This window comes from Salminus brasiliensis, chromosome 3 (genome assembly GCF_030463535.1).
Source record: "Salminus brasiliensis chromosome 3, fSalBra1.hap2, whole genome shotgun sequence".
Taxonomy (NCBI): domain Eukaryota; kingdom Metazoa; phylum Chordata; class Actinopteri; order Characiformes; family Bryconidae; genus Salminus; species Salminus brasiliensis.
In genome coordinates this window covers 35,384,356-35,404,123 of record NC_132880.1, presented here as the reverse complement: position 1 = coordinate 35,404,123, position 19,768 = coordinate 35,384,356, and the positions used below count along the sequence as shown (strand labels likewise).

The 19,768-nt window shown below is 41.1% G+C and overlaps 2 protein-coding genes across 4 annotated transcripts in view; one reads left to right on the top strand and one right to left on the bottom strand.

The window, feature by feature from the left end:
- The window catches only part of spire1a (spire-type actin nucleation factor 1a), a 51,554-nt gene extending 46,334 nt beyond the window's left edge, over positions 1-5,220 (top strand). For 2 of the 3 annotated variants that reach the window (XM_072675977.1, XM_072675975.1), the window contains 6 exons: positions 200-217; positions 1,674-1,811; positions 1,941-2,011; positions 2,142-2,169; positions 2,272-2,420; positions 3,178-5,220. In XM_072675977.1, the coding sequence (XP_072532078.1) occupies positions 200-217; positions 1,674-1,811; positions 1,941-2,011; positions 2,142-2,169; positions 2,272-2,420; positions 3,178-3,433 (660 nt within the window). In that variant the 3' untranslated portion in view covers positions 3,434-5,220. The remainder of the gene's footprint in view (positions 1-199; positions 218-1,673; positions 1,812-1,940; positions 2,012-2,141; positions 2,170-2,271; positions 2,421-3,177) is intronic. The other variant, XM_072675976.1, reaches the window with a different exon arrangement.
- A 6,023-nt stretch (positions 5,221-11,243) lies between these two features.
- Positions 11,244-17,513, bottom strand: klhl38a (kelch-like family member 38a). The gene is made up of 4 exons (XM_072674793.1): positions 16,960-17,513; positions 13,903-15,259; positions 13,410-13,515; positions 11,244-12,979 (listed from the first exon to the last, which is right to left on the bottom strand). Exons 2-4 carry the CDS (start codon positions 15,256-15,258, stop codon positions 12,690-12,692), a joined length of 1,752 nt encoding a protein of 583 aa, XP_072530894.1. The 5' UTR covers position 15,259; positions 16,960-17,513; the 3' UTR covers positions 11,244-12,689.
- Positions 17,514-19,768: the final 2,255 nt, after the last annotated feature.

Sequence of the window (19,768 nt, the reverse complement as noted above, 5' to 3'; positions counted from 1 at the left end):
AAGTTACATAGTGCAGTAGGAGATGTGCCAATAATAGAGTTGTTATCCTCTCTTTTATGAGTCAGTGGAGCATTATAATTATTTGACGCTGTTATTTTAAGGAAAAATTCTATGATATTGCTGTGATAGTGGTGATCTTGTAGCGGTATACAGTAAAAGAGCTGTAATTGATTCTTTCCTCATTTGCATTTTGCTGTAGCTGCCATCGGAAAACAAGGTAAATCACCCTCACTGCCTCTTTGCTTTTACTAACATTCAGACTTCGAACTACATGAAACAGGCCAGACTAGAAGACTATTGTTTGGAAATGCAGGGATGACCACTTCCAACTAAAGGAGAGCGGGTAGATACAATTAGAGCTGTAGTTTAATGGAAACTTTAATAATTTAATAGATATTATAATGTACAATGAGTTTTTAAATATTTAATGCTAATATGGTGTCTAGTCTTCAAAACAGTGAGGCAAAACATGACCACCTGGCTTAATATGCTGTTGGTACTGTTTAGACAGTTCACTCTACAAGACCTCTGAAGAGACCTGTAAGTTATTCTAGCACATTCCACAGCTAAACAGCTAACACATACCCAGCTGTCCAAATGATGTAACATAGATGAAAACATAGAACTCATAGGACCAGACAGTCTTCTGTCATTGCTCCTAGGTCCAGTTCTGACCTTAATTGCCAATTGTTTGCACTTTTGACGGTAGACAGGGGTTAGCATGGGCACTCTGACCAGTCTGCAGGATGCAGTCCCATGCACAGCAGGGGGCGCTACGCTGTGTGTGTTCTGACACACATTCCCTCTATAACCACCTTAAAACATTTGTGCAACAGTGACCCTTCTGTCAATTCTGACCAGATTGGATAGTCTCTGTTGTCCTTGAGTATTAGTAAGCCTTGGGTTCCTAATATACCCTGTCAGTGGTACTCGCCACTGCTGACCTGGACCACCTCACAAGCCTTGCTGGTGATGTCTTCTATGGCGTTGCTCAAAGAACCCTTTGTAGCACCTTTATTTTTTACAGTGTAGGTCACTACTGGTTGCAATAATGAATACATAGACTGTTCCTATTCCCTTTAATGAGTAAGCAGTTGTATACAACAACAGTGTGAACCAAGTGGATTAAAACTCAGACTACACAGAAACTGTTACAACACTAATGCCTTGCTAACCCATGGTGTGTGGGCACATGAAAACCAACATGTGTGTTTTCAGTGAGCTGTGAGCTGTGTGGTATTTTGGTGTTAAAGGTGCAGATGGGCTTGTATGGGGTTTATAGTGCCAAACATGTCATTTATCTACTTCTGCCATTGGAAACTTTGCATTTTTTTTTGGTGTGAGCTTGGAAGGTTCTATTCACCATGCATTTAGGCTCAAGGCTACGGATTAACTGGGTTGCGGCACATAACACAATAAATATTGCAACACATAACACACTGGGAGGGAACACCCAAAATTCTGCTTCCATTTGTGCTGTGGTTGTTCATGAGGCATGTCCATTGGTTCTGTAAGTTGGTTTGGGGTGTTTCCATTCATGCGATGCTTCACCATGCTTTTTTCCCCACCTGATACATTTACCTTGCTATATTTACCATCGCCTCCCTCACTACTTGGCTACGCAAACATGTCACGCTTGTAGTAATGTTTGATGTATGTATGTGTTTGTTTAGGAGGAATTTTGTTACCCTGTGGAATGTCTGGCTCTGACCGTGGAGGAGGTGATGCACATCAGGCAGGTTCTGGTCAAAGCTGAGCTGGAGAAGTTCCAGCAGTACAAAGACATCTACAATGCGTTGAAGAAAGGAAAAGTGAGCCCTGCTATAATTCAACCTCCTAATTATGTCCACACTACTTCAGGATCTAGAGCTTCTTGTGTCTTGGATGATGCTCTATATTGTTCTAAAGCTGTGAACATTGACCACGCTTTGTGTTTTCAGCTTTGCTTCTCTTGTCGGACAAAGAGGTTCTCCATTTTCACCTGGTCCTACACTTGTCAGTTCTGCAAGAGGTAAGCTCATACACATGATATTTCTAATTCACTTTGATTAATAATCTGTAGTTACTGCTGAACTAAACTATTTAAAGGAAAAAAAATGAACATATGGTATGACCTCACCTAACTGTGCTTTATTTTATAGACCTGTTTGTTCGCAGTGTTGTAAGAAGGTAAGTGTGACCCAGCCTCAGTCTCATATATGCATCTAGGTAATGCTGTAAATGAAACATTTTCAGTGCATCTTCTAATTCCTCTGTGTATGTCTATTTAAGATGAGGCTACCTTCCAAGCCTTATGCCAACCTGCCCATTTATTCATTGGGATCCAATACCCTGCCTAAGGAGGAGTCTGGAGCCACAGCCCAGCCAGAGAAGGCCTCAGGCAGCCATCACCGCCACAGCCTGAACCGCTCCATTTCCAGGTGAAACTCTTTGAGTTTCCTCAGAGCTTTGCTACAGGACATTACCGGCTATACATCTGCATCATCAGAGCTTTCTGAGAAAGCATGTGCTTCAAAACTATGCTATATATATATATACATATACATATATACATATATATATATATATATATATATATATATATATATATATATATATATATATATATATATATTTTTTTTTTTTTTTTTTTTTTTTTTTTTTTTTTTTTTTTACATATTTTGAGTGTAGTTATTAGGGGTGTAACCGTGCAACAAAAAAATGTGACAATGTGCATTGTGGAGAATGGCAAAGCATAATGCATTGCCAGTATGGCAAAAAATCTCTTTATTCAGATTTTGTTCAAAATATCCAGAGAATAGTGAATCTAGTATTGTTAATCGAATTGTGAGCTAGGTGTATTGCCACACCCCTAACATCATATAAAACCTAGGACATATTTGTTTTTACAACTGTAACACAGCCAGTAGCACTGTAACAGCAACTGAAACTCTAGGCCTTTGAAAACATTTCTGTGTTAAAAAAATAAATACATAAAAAAAGATATTGATTACTCTATGCCCAAGGCCTTGCACAGCAGCTGTTCATAAAAACTGCAAACTGCTGTGTAAATAGCGACTGTGAACAAAACAAATCTCAAGATTTAAAAGTCATGATTCAACAATAATTATACTAATAATATCTCATGTCTGATCTTTTCATCTGTGATCTGATCGTTTCTGATCTTTATCCTCACAGATTTTCTAAACACGGGGAGCGCTCGTCCTCCAAAGATGAAGTGGAGCTGCCAAAGGAGCTGACGGAAGACTGGAGCACTATGGAGGTGTGTGTGGACTGTAGGAAGTTCATCAACGACATCATCTGTTCAAGCAAGCGCAGTTTGTCCTTGGCCACCAAACGCGCCCGTCTGAAGCGCAAGACCCAGTCTTTCTACATGTCTCCTTCCAGCTCCAGGGATTTTCGTCCTTCGGAGCGGACTATTAATGAAGTGTAGGGGGTTCTCTCGCTGCGTATCAGTACCGCATTCAATGGCAGCCGTGTTGGCTGTCTCTCAGTGCTGGGAACTCTTTAACGGTCTGGTCTAGTCACCTGATTCATCCCATCTGTTTAGGCCGTTTTCGTCTTGGATAATTGCTTCATTGCTCTTTGTAAGAGAGTCCAAGATCCCGACCAGGTGTCAGGCATGATGGGTCTCGCATATGACGGCATGACCAGAAGAAAAGGAAGACCTCAAGTCAAAGAGGTCTAAGTCACTGTAGATGACTTAGATGACTTGTAGATCTCCAGTACCCTTCCCCTCCTTTCCTCTTCCATTTAAGAAGCGCCAGAGGTGGCTGAAAGAATGAGCCTTGCCCTTCTTCCAGCATGGGTCCTTCCTCGATCGAACCAGCCCTGCTCCACTGTCTCAGGAAAAGGCAATTCGGTCTGGAAATGAAGTTTCTACCACAAACTTTAAAGCTTATTTCTACCAGCTTTCTTTCCTTACAGATGTGCATGTTCTAACACTGAATGAACTCAAGCGAGGGTGAGGCGGCCGAGAGAGAGAGAAGATGAAGAGTTTCTGCTTAGAGCATTCAATTATTGGTTGAATGGTACGAATCCTGAATGTACGTTTTCATTAAAGTGTGAACCATACAACTGTATGTAAATAGTAAGCTGAAGTATCAGCCCACAGAAGTGTAAAAAAAAAAAGAAGAAGAAAAAAGAAAAGTAAAGAAACCACTTCTTATTGGCCCCACTCAGGGAGAAGTGAAGCAGTCAATCTCTGAGAGACGGACAGGCAGATTAGGTCTGGTCAGTCTGCCCTCCTCTGCCCATTTACGATTAACTTGCCAAATGCTTTTTTCCTCATTTGGTGTTTGTTTAAGCTGCTGCTTTGTTAGGCACACGGTCCAAATTCTTGAACAGTTTTGATATCTGCAGAAAGTCTTTCAGGATATATATATATTTATATTTTTTGCTCTATTTTAATGAGGGTCAGAAATATGAGCAAGTTCCCAAGCCCGGCTCCCTGACCACCTCTTTGTTTTCTAGGGAATGTTTGGATGCTAAATGATGATGATGATGTTTCTTAAAAAGTAGAGTAGTTTGCTTGTGCCAAAAAGAAAACTCTCCAACAGTCTGAACTGTATGTGTCTTGGACCTGTTCTGTACAGTAAATATAAAATAATCTGAAGCTAAATGATGCAAACGGGAGATTATTTTCATAGAATGCATTTAGGAAGGCACCAAATCATCGACTTATCTAATAATACATTGTGTAGTCTCTTATTATGTTTCTATGATTTTATATTAATATAATTCCTGTAATTATTTCCATTGTTCTGTTTATTTTCACAGAGAGCACTTTTACAAGACAACAAAATGCTGCATTTCTTTCTTTCTTTTTTTTTTTTAAACTAGGATACAAGACATTATTGTTTTGTTGTCTGTCTGATTTTTAAGTGCCATGTAACATTCCAGAACTCCTATGACTATCCTGCTGCTGTGAAGCTGTTGAATTAACCGTGGGCTGAAGCGTACTTAATCTTCAATACATGGTTCATATACAGGTAGTACAGGTAGTGTTCCTTCATTTCTTAAACAGAAACAAACAAGCAGTAGATCAGTGTTTTGCAGGTTAGTAGATTGGCTTAATACCTCTCATTTAACTGTGCAGAAGTCCCACACTGTTCCACTGACTCTATTGCCTCTGTGTAAAGGAAGAACGTGCATGTAAAAACTGGACCTGGTGTTTTTTAAAGTGAATGAATTGACAATAAACAAACTACAACTACTGTAGCGATGTTGAAACTGGTCTCTTTTTGACACTTTTAAAAGGGGGATTTAGCTCATTTGATTTTTCCAGATTTCTGAACACTTCAGTTGTTGGGATGTAAACAGTCATTCAGAGTAGTGTGATGTGATATGACATGGTGTATTGTAATGAAAAACTCACTGACTCTGATGGTAACTGGAACCTGGGGTCATGATATCTACAACACAAATGTAATGTCGATTGCAGTAAAATACAATGTGTTGACAAGTATTGGGACACCTGCTCATTCATTGTTTCTTCTGAAATAAAGGGATATTAAGGGTATTAGAGTTTATCCTGCTTTTGCTGGAGTAACTGTCTCTACTGTCCATGGAAGGCTTTCTACTAGATTTTGGAGCATTGTTGTAAGGATTTGATTGCATTTAGCAACAAGAGGGTTAGTCAGGATGTTGGATGATCACCACCCCAACTCATCTCCAACTCATTCCTAAACTATTTGATGGAGCACCATCCATCACCCGTCATTCCAGACAACACAGTTCCTGTGCTCCACAGCTCAATGCTGGGGAGCTTTAACCCCTCTAGCCCACACATGGCATTAGGCATGGTGCTCACAGGTTCATGTTTATCTGCTTCAGAGAGACAAAGACATGCATATTCAACATTTGTGTGGGACACAGATGGAATTGCAGTGAAGTGAACACACACACACACACACGCACACACACACACACAAGTGAGCAAACACACAGTAATATAGTAAGCACATGTTCTTGGAGCAGTTGTCCGCCATCGTTGTGGTGCCCAGGGAACGAAGAGGATTAAGGGCCCTGCACAATGGCAGCTTGCCAATCCCAGGTATCGAACCCGCAACCTGGTCATTAATAGCATGGTACTCTATTCTATTGGCTATATGGCTCTACAGTGACTAGACAAGCTGTGTGTGCATTTGCACATCTATGCCAGCAGTGGGTTAAACTGAAAGTAGCTGAATGCTTTCATTAGAAGGAGTGTCCACAAAAACATTTGGATGTAGTGTAGTTTGTTTGACTCCATAAGCTCCTCTAGAATGGATCATTTCACAGCACAGCTGTGGATGTCAGGATTTTCAGATTGCTGTGCCATTTAATGATTATAGAGTGCCCTCTAGTGGTGAATCTTTTCTCCTGGTTCAATGGCAGTGCTTTGCAGTGCTTTGGTGTTCAAACTTACATAATGAAAGAATCCTATTAGTGGTGTATAATCCTGTAGACAGATGGCAGGACTGTCGAACACCTGTTACTTACTATTTGCCATTAAGCATCCATATTAAGGATGATGCTAATGTTTCCTTGCTGTTGGAAGTCAAGTAACAGCTGGCATTTTGTCCTGTAGGTGGCAGAATAACTTCAGCTGAAGATGAACATGATGTCTAACCTTTCAGCTGATGAGCAGTTTTCCATTAAACTGGCTATTTGCCTGTTTTAACACAAGTGTGATTTCCAGATTTCACCTTTGCCAAACACATCACTGAGTACTTTGCCTTGCAGGCTGAGAAGGAGGCCAAAGGTGTGAATGTAATGTGAGCCAGACTGAGGCATCTTGCACTCTGACACTGCCTGCATTTCACACGTGTGTTTCAGTTTGTGGTGAAGAAAACACAGCACTAAGAATAACTGTTTGTCCATTAGGTGACTGCTGGACTCTGGGGTGCTTAACAGGTGTTTAGTGATTGGAGTTCTCTGGTCTCAGATGAATTGTGCACATCTACATTCTAATCAAGCAGCACACAATCAGTGTACTCATGAGAAGGACATACATTGAAGCATGAATTAACCCACTTTGTTAGAAACTGGTACCTCACAGGGTCACTATATACAGCTGTGGTTGGAACTGTTAAGCATGGGGTTGGAACCTCAGCATTCTTCAGCATAACCTCAGACCATCAGTTTGACGGTTGAAACTTGGACACAATTGACTGTTCCAACAGGACAATTGTGTACGTACATTACATGTCCAAATGTTTGTGGACTCCCTTTCTAATGAATGCATTCAGCTACTTTATATTGCACCCATTGCTGATACAGATATGCACAGATTTGCAACTTGCCTACCCCTGTACAGAAGTATCGGCAATGGAACGCTGGAGCAGAGCATAGGACACTCTGGAGCAGATAAACATGAATCTATTGGCACCATACCTGATTCCAGGCATGGGCTAGAGGGTTATGAAGCCCCCCAGCATGGAGCTGTGGAGCAGTAGAACTGTGCTCTTTGGAATGATGGTGCTCCACTCAGTACATTTGGGATGAATTGGGGGAGTTGAAATGGGTTGGTGAAATGGGTGGAATACAGAATTTTCTCTGAATGCAATCAAACCCTCATGGCAATGTTCCAAAATCTAGTAAAAAGCCTGGACAGTAGAGACAGTTACTCCTACAAAAGCAGGATAAACTCTCTTTCTTAATGCCCTTGATTTTGAAAGAAACTGAATAAGCCCCAATACTTTTGTCCATTTATTGTATGTTTGACCTTAAATGCAAAACTTTGACCCTGTGTTGATTTCAGAAACCCACAAAAATTGATACTTGTGCACCAAATTTTTTTTCAGGTTTTTTAAAGATGTGCCCTCATTCTGCCCCAGAAAAGAAGATCAAAAAAAGCATTCACTCTCCAACATGCCCATGATTAGTGAACCCAAGCATCTGACCCCATCTGTAGAGGAACAGTCTACTGACTGCAGTCCATTTGTTGTAATGACCGATATGTTAGGCTCTCTCAACTCCTCATCATTGGTCACTTTCTGACCACCGCTTTTAACCAGATATTATTAACGTGGTGGGCTGTTCTCAACCTAGCAGTGACACTGACCCTATACGCCACATTGCTGGGCTTTTTACACACGTCATTGTCACTGCTGGGTTGAGTGGTCCACCAACCTAAAATAACCAGCCATGTGCGCCTCCTGTGTTCAGAATCTGACCACTGATTAAGGGCTAGAAGATGACTAACACAAACTGTGAATAACAGATGGCCTACAATCTCTGACTGTACACCAGTGAGCTGGTTTCTAATAAAGTGGCCACTGGCTCCACAGCAAGTAAGGGGTTCTTTACACTCTCCCCACTCGATTACTAAATTAGAATAGGTTCTTCTATTGAGGTTCTTTTATTTGAAGCACCTTTGTTTGTAAGAGTGTAGAAGAAAAGATGAAATATCAAAGGTCAGAGCACCCAGACCTCCCGACTAAATGCAACACCCCACACAAGAACCTAATCCACCACGGTCACCATGACCTACATGCCTTTTCCCCCTTTTGAAGCTACACTGTCCTCTCTGGTGTCTGGTGCTGTCCAGCTCTCTCGCTGGACCATGCTGTGCCCATCTGCTGCAGCGCTGGCACTTAACGTGTGCAACGTGACACTTTACAGTGTTCATGTCTCGGCCATTCTCCGTGGTCGTGCTTGATTCCATTCAAGTACTGGGAAACATGAGTCAGCCAAGGCACTAAACGAGGCTCAGCCGAGCTGTGCCCTGGACCATGTGGCTGGGAGACATTTATTACAGCTTATGTTATTTACAATAAAACTTTGATGAGTTCAAATGTTCTGTATTACAGAACCATAAATACTGAACTGTCCACACTTCTTCTAACAAACCTCGCTTTCTCCCTAAAGCAGCCCGAAAAATCCAAAGGAGTAAACATAGAAATATGGACACAGAGTGACCCATCAGGCCTCTATACTGTTAGGTACACTATTTTTCAAATGTTTGGAATCGCTGTTTTCACCAATATAAAACTAATTTGGTTGCAGATACAAGTAGACAATGATTATAGTACCAAGTCTGTGCTCTATACCTACACTTTTAAAGGTAAATAGATGGGCAGTTCGGGTCAGGGAGGGCTGGATTCCTGCTCAAGCACACCTGATTCAACTTCTCTGTTAATCGCCTGGTTCAGTAGACCGTTAACCATTTCAGTTCCATTAAGGCCAATTATGAACCTTTTTTTAAGGTTTGAAGTCAATTTAAAGGCTCTTCAGACTCTCATCATTTGTAAACGATCAAAGAACCCTTTGTGTGTATGTAGCTGTATAACATAATCATAAGGTAATAAGATAAGATAATGACGTATAATAATATGAATATCCAGAGGGGGTGATCAGGTCTCCACAAAGATAACCTGACAAGAAATTACTATGAATAGACTGTATAAATAAGTTTCATTATCATTATCATGGCATTATAAGCCGGGCCAACATATCACAGCAGCAGTAACGGATTTGTGTCAGTAACAAGTAACAAGTCAAGTGATAAAACGTCATCTTCGTAAGTTGATTTTATGCTTTACACAACTGTAACTGACGAGAACTATCTATACCTGAAGGGTAAATGAGATATATCATAAAGCTTGGCGCTAAAGTTAGCACTGAGGGTCAGCTTGACACTCACTGTGTAGACAGAGGGCAGAGCTGAAAGCTGAAGGAGTAATCCAGTGTTTCTCCACCTAATCTCTATCTGTCACAACAGTAGCATACTGTCAGTACCATGGACAACAATTCTAATGTGTAAGTAGGTAACAACTCCACCTTCCCTGTGGCAGATTACGGTCTGCTTCCCTGGAAAGGTCAGTACACCAATAAGAGTTATTGGCCAAGACTGCAAATAATGCCAAATGCCAATAATAATAATAATAATCATAATAATACATTTATTTCATCAGCACTTTTCCAAAGAGATCTAAATGCACTATTGATTACCACTGGGATGAACATGTACATAGAAAAAAAACAGCAGACAAATCATATAGATATAGATCATAGAAATCATATAGATATACATATAGATATACAGATGACAATACATATGGCAGATGACCGCTGAATGTATGGAGGGAGAGAGTTCCAGAAGCGTGGAGCAAGTCTTAGTGACCGAAAGCTCGGTCGCCAAGGCTACGAAGTTTGGAAGAGGGAATGGCAAGTAGTCCAGTTGAAGAAGATGTAAGCATGCTCTTAGGTGTGTAAGGTTGAAGAAGGTCAGACAGGCAAGAAGGAGCTAGATTATTGAGAGCTTTGTAAGTAAGCAGAAGGATTTTGAACTGAATTTATTCAAAAGCCAGTGAAGATGTTGGAGACCTGGTGTGATGTGGTGATGGGACCGGGCGTAGGTGCAGGGGAATTCTAAACCATCTAAAGTTTGTAAAGCGATGATGAGCTAATGGCAGCAAAAAACGAGTGGCAGTAATCAAGGTAGCTACACATGAATGCATGAATGAGAGCGATGAGAGTAGGTTTAGAGACAATGAGAATTTGTTCAGCATTTCCTTGAACTCTGAGAGATCACAAGTTTGGACTACTTACTAAAAAAATTGGTCCAAAGCTAAATCTGCCTGTCATCCGTATAACAATGAAAATGATCTGACCTTAATGTAATATGTTTAATGGGCAGGTGTTTGAGTTTTTAATTACCTTGTGTTCCCTTTAAAAAGTACAGATACATTATTGTCCATGGTGGTCAATTATTAAAGAGACATACTGAAAAATGCATAAGGTTTCCTTTAGGGATTACTAATATAAGCATTTATATTATAAATATAATGAATGGACTGCAGTTTTTAATCAAAATGTGGATTACCCCACTATGAATCTCAGACTTTACAGACATTACTTAGGATTAAGCCTAAGACTTGGATCAAAAGCATTTCCAGTTATGATTCAACACAGACATAATGGTTTTTACCAAGACTAGGCTTAATCCTAGACATGCTGTCATGTCTGTACAACTGGCCCTAGAAATAATCAGTTTTAGGCTTTGTGTGGTGATGTTTCTCTTTACCAAACATTCAGTAAACACTTTTCACCAAAAGCAGCACTGAAAAAACACATACTGCCCCTAGTTAGCCTTCGATTAACTTTGGGCAATTGGAGGTTTAAATACAGAGGCCACACAGAGGCAGATAAATATATCATCACTGTCACACAAAAACCTATAGTCTTTTTTCCCATTTTTGGCTTAATATGAATTTGGCAGTTTTGGCACATTTTCATGTGCCATTTCATTCATCATGAAATATGAATGAAATGGCACATGAAAATGTGCCAAAACTGCCAAATTCATATTATAGAAATGCTCCAAAATTACTTGGATTAATTATGTTTTCACTGACTTCCATTGAAAGCTAAGAAGTTTTTCCTTCTACTGTAAAGTTGACTTTTTGGAGATACAGGGTTTTTGTCTGACAGAAACGGTATAATACAGGGCACACGGCCCAGTTTCACCGCTGTGGATTTCTCCACTTCATTGCTACATTATAAACATTTCTAATATAATGGTTAAGTGCAGTCTCCTTTCACCAGACATGCAGTAAACATTTTAAAAGCAGCACTAAAAGAAAATTCAAGTCATTAGAAACAGACATTTTCAACAGTTTGGTGCCCTTTTGTGTCTTTTGCCTTTTCTGTTCTAGCACTTTAGGGCTACAATCAGCAGAATGCATGCAAATACAAAGTGCAGCACAGCAGCAGGCTCTGTTATTCTAGCAATTGTCCCGTCAGGGAGCTCCATAGCAAACCTTCGGTACATTAGCCTTTTTTCCCCCTTTCGCGTGGAAGGAATGTGTCTTTATAAAAAGTCTGCTTAAATGGTCTTTAGCAGGGCACCATAGTGCACCACCATACTGTAGACGAAATGTGCTTTCTTCAGGTTTATCTCCAGTGTTTTTGGATTCCAAAAATTTTAATTGCAAGTTATGGGTGGATAAAATGACGATATGGCAATATCATAGTAAGATACATCACAAAACACTTTTCTGAGTATATAGAGGGTATCAACAGGACTTCTACAATATCCACGACTGCGTGTCTCATAAAAAAGATGCAGATCAATTACAAGGAGCCTGTAAACAACAACCAAACAACCAACTAATACATAGCTAAGTTTATAGACCGTTATAAAGAGCACAGTTCATAATTAGCAAATATTTAATGAATAATATTGAATGAAAGTCTTTTTAAAACGTATCACTGTTCTTCAGCTTGCACATTTTATCACTTTGAACCTCAGAAAAGCAAAATATCATTTTACAATATCATGACCCTTATGATTCTTTGTCATATCACCCACCCTTACCTCAAGTACACTGCCAAAGTTCATGTTATTGGAACCCCTTTGAGAGGAGAAGATGATGATGGAAGGTGCTGGAATGAGACACATTGGCCTGTGAAGATTTTGGGTCACAGTTGTGCAGGGACAGCTGTGTGTTGCGCAAGTATGTGCTCCTGAGCGCACTCCCGGGACATTCACTGTGACACAGCCACTCATCAGCTCAAACCTCCTTTGATTTAAGACCCTGCAGATGCTGCGCTCTGCAGCAGCATACCATCAAAGCCACAGGCGAGATGAGGCTCAACCTGCAAAGGGATGCAAGCTTCCTCAGATGGTTTTCCAGTCTTTGCTGTGGCAGCTTCTTTGAATTTCTAGGTGTTGGGGAGTTAACCGGCCCCCCTCACATCCTTCATGGAGGGTTTGGCCGGTTGGACACACAGATGAGAGCCAGTGAGCCATGGTCGAACAGCTTGTATGGTAAAGAACCTTTGGACGACCACGCGTCTGCTTTGGGGTCATAACACTCGAAGCAGTCAGAGTCTTCGATGACGTCGTGGCTGTTAAGGAAACGGCCCCCCGTTACATAGACCTTGTTGTTGATGACAGTAGCTGAGTGGTGCATCCTCCTTTCCTTCATGTTCTCACATTTCACAAACTTGTTGGCTTTGGTGTCGTAGGCGATCACCCTTCTGGTGTACCCTTCATGTAACACATATAATTCTGAATAAGGTTCTATATTATAACATTAAAAACTCCATAATCTTCATAAGCTGGCAGCCAAAAAGATTTGCTCAAAGTGTGCACTGGTATTTTGTACAACTTACACCTGTTATGTCACAGGTTATGTCATACATTATATGTCCAAATGTTTGTGGACACCCATTCTAACATATGCACACACACACAGCTTGTCTAGCTGTAGAGAAGTATTGCCAGGACTGGAGTAGATACACATAAACCTATTGCCAAGCAATTCATCCTTTTTGACTGCCGGTGTAGTACCACAAAGCCTTTCTGAACCTTTATACAAGAGCTTTTCCTATCCCAATGCCCTGAATCGATAGTTCTCCCTTTCAAACAATACTTTATTGTGCATTTCAAGCTGTTAAACATGGTGTAGTAAGCTCACCTCCAATTATGTAAATCTTGTCTTCTATAACAGCGGCAGGTGCACAGACATTCTTCACTGTCCTGGTCTCCAATCTAGACCACATGTTCCGTGAGATGTGATAAACCTTGGAATGGTGAGAGATGTTTGACTTATTAGAAAAGATCGGACCAAGATTTGTGTGAGCAGACCACAGATTAGCTCTTATTACCTTTATTCACTGGGACCTCTCACTGGCACCTCTACTGTCTGATCTTAGCATCTTTGTACACTTGCAATACTTTTTATCAAAACTCTGCTGTCTGTGTTCACCACAGGAAGACTGTGTAGCTTTTTTTTTTTTTTTTGGGGGGGGGCATTGTTTCTTTCTTAGGCTCTAAGTTTTTCCTGCCACTGTCACCCTCAACTTGCTCATTAGGAGTCTGGATCCACATTTCTGTAAACCCTGCTTTCTGACAATGTTGGTACAAAGCAGAAAACCTGAACTGAACTGGACTACACTGTATGTAGTTACCTGTATTAATCTCACTGGATTCTGCATGGAGTCCTCCCCTCCAAACACATAGATCCTCTGGTCATTGGCTGCCACCGCAGGGTGCAGGACCGCTGTAGGCATTGGTGCCATGGCCTCCCACTGGTTGAACATGCTGTTGTAGCGCTCCACTGTGTTCGATATCTGTTTGTCAGCCCCTATACCTCCTAGAGCGAAGATGAAGTGCAGGTAGGACACGCTCTGATGGGCGTAGCGTGGTTCCAGCATGGGTTCGGCTGTCCTCCACTGGTTAGTCTTCAACGAAAGAGTGTAGACAGTTGCACTAACTGCACTGTCTCCAGACACTAGGCTAAGGCTGAGGCCTCCAACCACGTACAGAATGCTGTGAATGCAGACGTATGCGGCCTTGTACAGGCGTAGAGGCAGCTTGGCCAGCCACTGCCAGCGCTGGGTGCGTTCATCATAGAGCAGTGCCTCTCTGGACGTCTGCTCGTTGTTCTTCCGGCCTCCAACCACCACTAAAGTCTCTCGGCAGGTGTAGCGGCGAGGCGTAGTCCACAGGGGCTTCAGCTCGCGGGTGCATTTGGCGCTAACTGAAAACATCAGGCGTCGCACAGACTCAATAATCTCAGTGCAAAGCGTGGAGGACTGGACAAGTGGGTCGTTGGCTATGAACTGGAAGAGGTACGTCGGGTGGATGTAACGCAAGCGCACCTTCTTGAAGAGGTCGTGAATGGCACCTCGTCGTGAAAAGGGGTCATGGTGGATCCAGGCCAGAAGAGTCTCAAACACTTGCTCTTCCTCTGCACAAAGCCGGTCATCCTCCAGATAACACATAAGCTCAGGCAGGGAGAGCTCACAGAAGTCCTCAGAGGCAGCAACGTCTGAGAAGCAACGCACAGCCATCTCCTTGGCCCTGTCCCTCAGGCTGTCGCAGTGCAGGATCTCCGACAGGCGGATCATGCTCAGACAGTTGTCTGGGTTCAGCTGTTCCTGCAGAAAGACAGAACAAGCCTCAAAGAGCCTCACATACTGCAGCATGGAAGCAGCCTGCATCAGAGGCAGCACCAGCTCCATCGTTATGGTGATGCTGCCTGTGTAGATGTAGTCCACGATCCCTGCCAACACCTCAGAGCTGATGCCCTTCAGGTCCACCCGGGCCTGGCTGCTTTCACGGAAGTTGCTGCAGAACATGGCACGAAAGTAAGGGCTGCTGGACACCAGGACGTTCCTGTGGCAGGGAATCTCCCTGTCCTCTGTGCACAGGAGCACGTCGGTGAAGATGCGCTCCAGCCTGAGGAGGTTCAGCTGGCAAAGCAGGTGGGCTGGAAGCTCCTGGTCCTTGAATGGGAATACCTCAAGTGACGAACAGGCCATTCTGTGAACAGTGAATAAGAGTGGGAGGCACTGTGGGCTTAAAAAATGCATCCTCATTTTACACAATATATTATGATCTAGTACTTGTGTCAGATGCTAATCCCAGGAGACCAAAGTACCAAAAATGTTAGCGTTCCTCCTCATTTCACACACCTGATTCAACTTAACAGTTAATTAGCAAGGCCTGCATGAGTTGAATTCAGGTGGAAAGTGTTAATATCTGTAGAGCTGTGGTCCAGCAGGATCCCAATTTAACAGCAATTATTTTATTTTTTTTTATAATAACTTGATAGCTACATGTTAAATGAATAGAAATCAGCTTTTTATTTGTGTATTAGTGATTTGTTTATTATAAAGTATATGGTAAATCATTTTAGATGTATTAAACAGTAAATAATGTAATTATATTTCGTATTAATGGCAATATCTTGCCAATAGCTTCATGCTATACAGGTTTGCATTTTGGAATCATATATTGTTCCAGTCATTGCTTTAAAACCTCTCATATTTCTTAGAGTTTGTATAATAACTTGAAATCAATGGAGCTCTATAGTTTCAGTGTTCTGTACCAACAGTCCTGCATAATAGTCATTTATATATATATATATATATATATATTTTTTTTTTTACATGTAGTTGAAAGAAACACTGATTCTGAACATTTGCCGACATTTCCTGTGCCATTATCAGGCATTATTTCTCCTGTTCAAATCTCCATCTCCCCTGAGCCACCCTAATACATTCATGTGTCGCTTGTAGGCCTCATTTTCCCATCAAAATTGATTTTATCAAAGCAGTTGAGTCACATCCCAGCTGTGCCCGAGCACACACCAGGTTTGCCCTTGACAGCCTCACTGTTTAGACGAGGGCATTTCATGAAGCTATTATTGGCACTAAGTCGTCTAATCACCCCAGAGACAGCTACTGATTTTATTTCTCCCCCAGATCACACGCGCCACCCCGACTGCTATTTTGGGAAGTTAATCATTATTGTTTATTATTAACTGCCATTACTAAGACTGTGATGACAGAAGAGAACTGGTGGTATTCCCCGGCCTTGTCCTAGAAAAAAGCATGTTACTCTAATTTCTATTTAAACAATGCTTTATAAACCTGCTTAATATAGCATCCGAATCTCGGAAGCAAATGCAGTTGTACAATTTCAAAAGTAGGAGCCATGAGCCAACTTTAAAACATGGTGATTAATTAACTGGTGACTGGAAATGTTGGTTTAACCATGGGTTTAAACTGATATACATATAAAACAGTTATGCTGGAGATCAAACATTTTGATTTATATATTTATATAATGATACATCCACAAGGCAATGCTATGGTGTACACACTTTCTCTCTGACAGTAAAACTGTCAGTGTTGGAGCGTTAAACCAAGCACTATAATGTGTTTAGGTCATTACTCTACAGAAACAGTAGTTCAAAATGATCCTTAATTAAGAAGTAAGGTTTAAGTTAAGTTTTAGTTTAGTTTAGTTGCGTACATTTCCTCTGCTAGACAGATTATAAGTACAATACAATTAATCATCATGGACACATAAACTGTAATAAATCAATTAATACAATAAATTATTCCATATATGTTACAGTTGATACAATTCACATATGAATACCTTGTTTCCCAGAATTCAACTTGCTAAAAACCTTAAAAAGATTGCCCTAAAATTAATTTGAGATTAGAGCTTACCTTGACTCGAGTGTGGTCCTAACACTCACATTCCAATGTGTCTGGACAGAATCAGTCACGCTTCAGCAGCATTAAGGCCGAAAAGCATTCCCCTCAGGTGTCGCTCTACAGACGTAAAGGAAATAGTCGGCAGAAGTGGGTGTAGAGAAAGGTTCATTGAAGGATCAGTTTAGAAGCTTGCCATGAGACTGCTGTGTACATTCCAGTTTCTGAGAATAGTTCTGGAGACTGCAAACGTCCCTGTCTTTGACCCTCCCCTTGTTTGTTCCCACATCGGTTAGCCATGCACCATGTGCGTTGTGTGTTTACTATGGCAGGGACAGTGAGCCTAGCTTAGCCAGGGGACAGGCACGGGGCTGGGTCTGTGAACGCCCCTCAGTGGTCTTGTGTAACCCAGGAAGCTGGTAAATATAGAGCTGTGCTGATGGCTGGACTGAGTGGGAAGAACAGCTGAATATCTAGGCCTGATTACCTTGGTTTGCCTCAGATAGTCGGGGTGAGGAGGAACATGCTAGGTTGTTATTCACCTGCTACTTGTGACCAGGCACAAGCATACAGACTGTGTCTAAACTTGAAGTTTACCCTGGCCAAGGGCAAGGGCCTAGCAGCCACTCTGAACGTCTTAACATACGCTTCTGTTTGGAGAGAAGCTTGAGAGAAGGTGTCTTTAGGTAATTTATCCTGCACCACTGCTTCCCTGCTTTTACAACAGTCTGCAGAAAATAGCATTAAAATAAACCCATAGCTCAGATAATTACAACTATTAATAAAATATAAATATCTGCCTTCATCGCATGCTACTTTGAGGCAAAAGCAAGGCTCCAAAAATCACTTACGCCATGTACTGTCACTTGCTTTCAGTCGTAGGTTTAGATTAATGGAAATCTATTTGTGAATAAGAACAAAGGTGTTAACTGAGTGTACAACTACATAGGAAAAGCACTGTAATTTGAGCCAGCTGACTATTTTTCTTTGCGTACAGCTTCTTTCTGTTTCCGGCTAGCAGATGGGACCTGACTTGTTAGTCCTATCATCGGTTGCATCCAGGGGCAGGATGAGTTGGATGAGTTACTGTCATGTTGATTCTGCCGTGCAAACAGATATGCATGTAGACAGATTAAGTAACACTAGGCCACGGGTGTGTGTAAGTTTATCATGTTGGGGAATGCACTTTACACCATTTACACTCACACAGCAGGTAGGTTAGGTTCACAAACATAAATTATACTAATTAAAATGAGTTAAATGTACTCATATGTACTTTTCTGACTTGTGGAAGTCAAAGATTCGTTCCCATCACTACAAACAAACACAAATAATCGTCTTTGTATATTTGTTTATACAACCATCCAGATAGTTATTTCATTAATTTTTAAGACAAATCATCTACTCTGCCTTTAATATGGGTACTATGCTGAGATGTTGTTAGCCTTATAGTGCAGAGAACTGATAACTAGAAAGTGGTGGACTCAAATCTGAGGATCCTTCAGCGATGAGCCCCCCTGAACAAAGAAGATTACTTCACCTTCTGCTGACGGGAAGCTGTTTGCACTGCACTTAATTACTATATCTTAATAAACACAAATAATTTATAGGAAAGTCTTGTGGTTTGGTCTCAATGGAACCAAATATTTGGAAAGATCCAAAAGTTTACATATCTGTAATCAAATCAATGTCACCAGGGGCACAGCAATTTTCCGATTTTGGGACCCATAAAAAGATATTACACTGGGTTTCAAATTTATTACATTTTTTAGGGCCTCTGTTGTTTTATGGCCTTGAACGTCAGTCACACAATTACAGACTGCTTGACACACCAGGAGGACTGAAATGTCTTCTGAAATATTGAATTGATTTATTGATTTATTATTAAGTAAGCAATGTATTTCACTTGTAAGACACAAGTTGAAATGAAGGAAGATTATTTGGTCATGTAGGCTGTAAGAGTCATTATTAGTCTTGGCAAGTGAGTAAATATTTATGTATTAATGTTCATTAACATAGTTGCATGGATTTAGAGGTACTTAACTCCCTGCCCCCCTCACACATACACACTGCCAAACATAGGTCTACTTGAAAACCCCCCGGACCACAACATCCTAACCACAGCAAATGCCCATGTGTATGCCTTCTTTCGTTTACTTGCACAGATTTTTGAAGAGGTACCTTATTATTTCATCAAAATAACAGGGTATGGGTTTAGCCTACTCTACCTAATTATAACAGTAGAAGCTCATACAAGGCTCTGACAGGTTCATTTAAACAATAGCAATTGCTTCAGAAATACAATTTTACCAAAATCCTTGTTCTCATGCTAGGGACAAATATCCTAACCTGGGAGACCAGTTAGTCTAGATGAATTTCAAGCTGGTTTACCACCTTCACCATATGGCCAGTGTGTTTTTTAGGCAATGATTTATATAGTGACCATCAAATGACCAATCTAATTGTTTTCCCTGCTTAAAAAAACCCCACCCAGCTCAAGATGGTACAGATGAATGAACCTTGTTGACTAGTTTAGCTTACATTTGATGGTTCAGCTGGGCTCCACTACTGTACACAATCTAACCCAACTAGTCAAGCAGCTAGTCCACACACTTGCTGTTGACCAGCATGACCAGCCTGACCACACTGGTCCACCAGTATGGCCAGCCCGGTCAAGTTGGTCATAGTCAGTCAAGTCAAGTCAAATTTATTTGTATAGCGCTTTTTACAACTGTTGTTGTCACAAAGCGGCTTTACATAATTAGTACTTAATAAAGGACAGAGACAGAGAAGAAAGAAGAAATAACATGAAGGGTCAAAGACC

Coding starts and splice junctions, on each gene's coding strand:
- klhl38a (XM_072674793.1), bottom strand. CDS start 15,258: ATGGCCTGTTCGTCACTTGAGGTATTCCCATTCAAGGACCAGGAGCTT. Junction 13,516..13,902: donor ATCCAGTGAGATTAATACAG/GTAACTACATAC, acceptor CACCATTCCAAG/GTTTATCACATCTCACGGAA. Junction 12,980..13,409: donor CAAGATTTACATAATTGGAG/GTGAGCTTACTA, acceptor TGTTACATGAAG/GGTACACCAGAAGGGTGATC.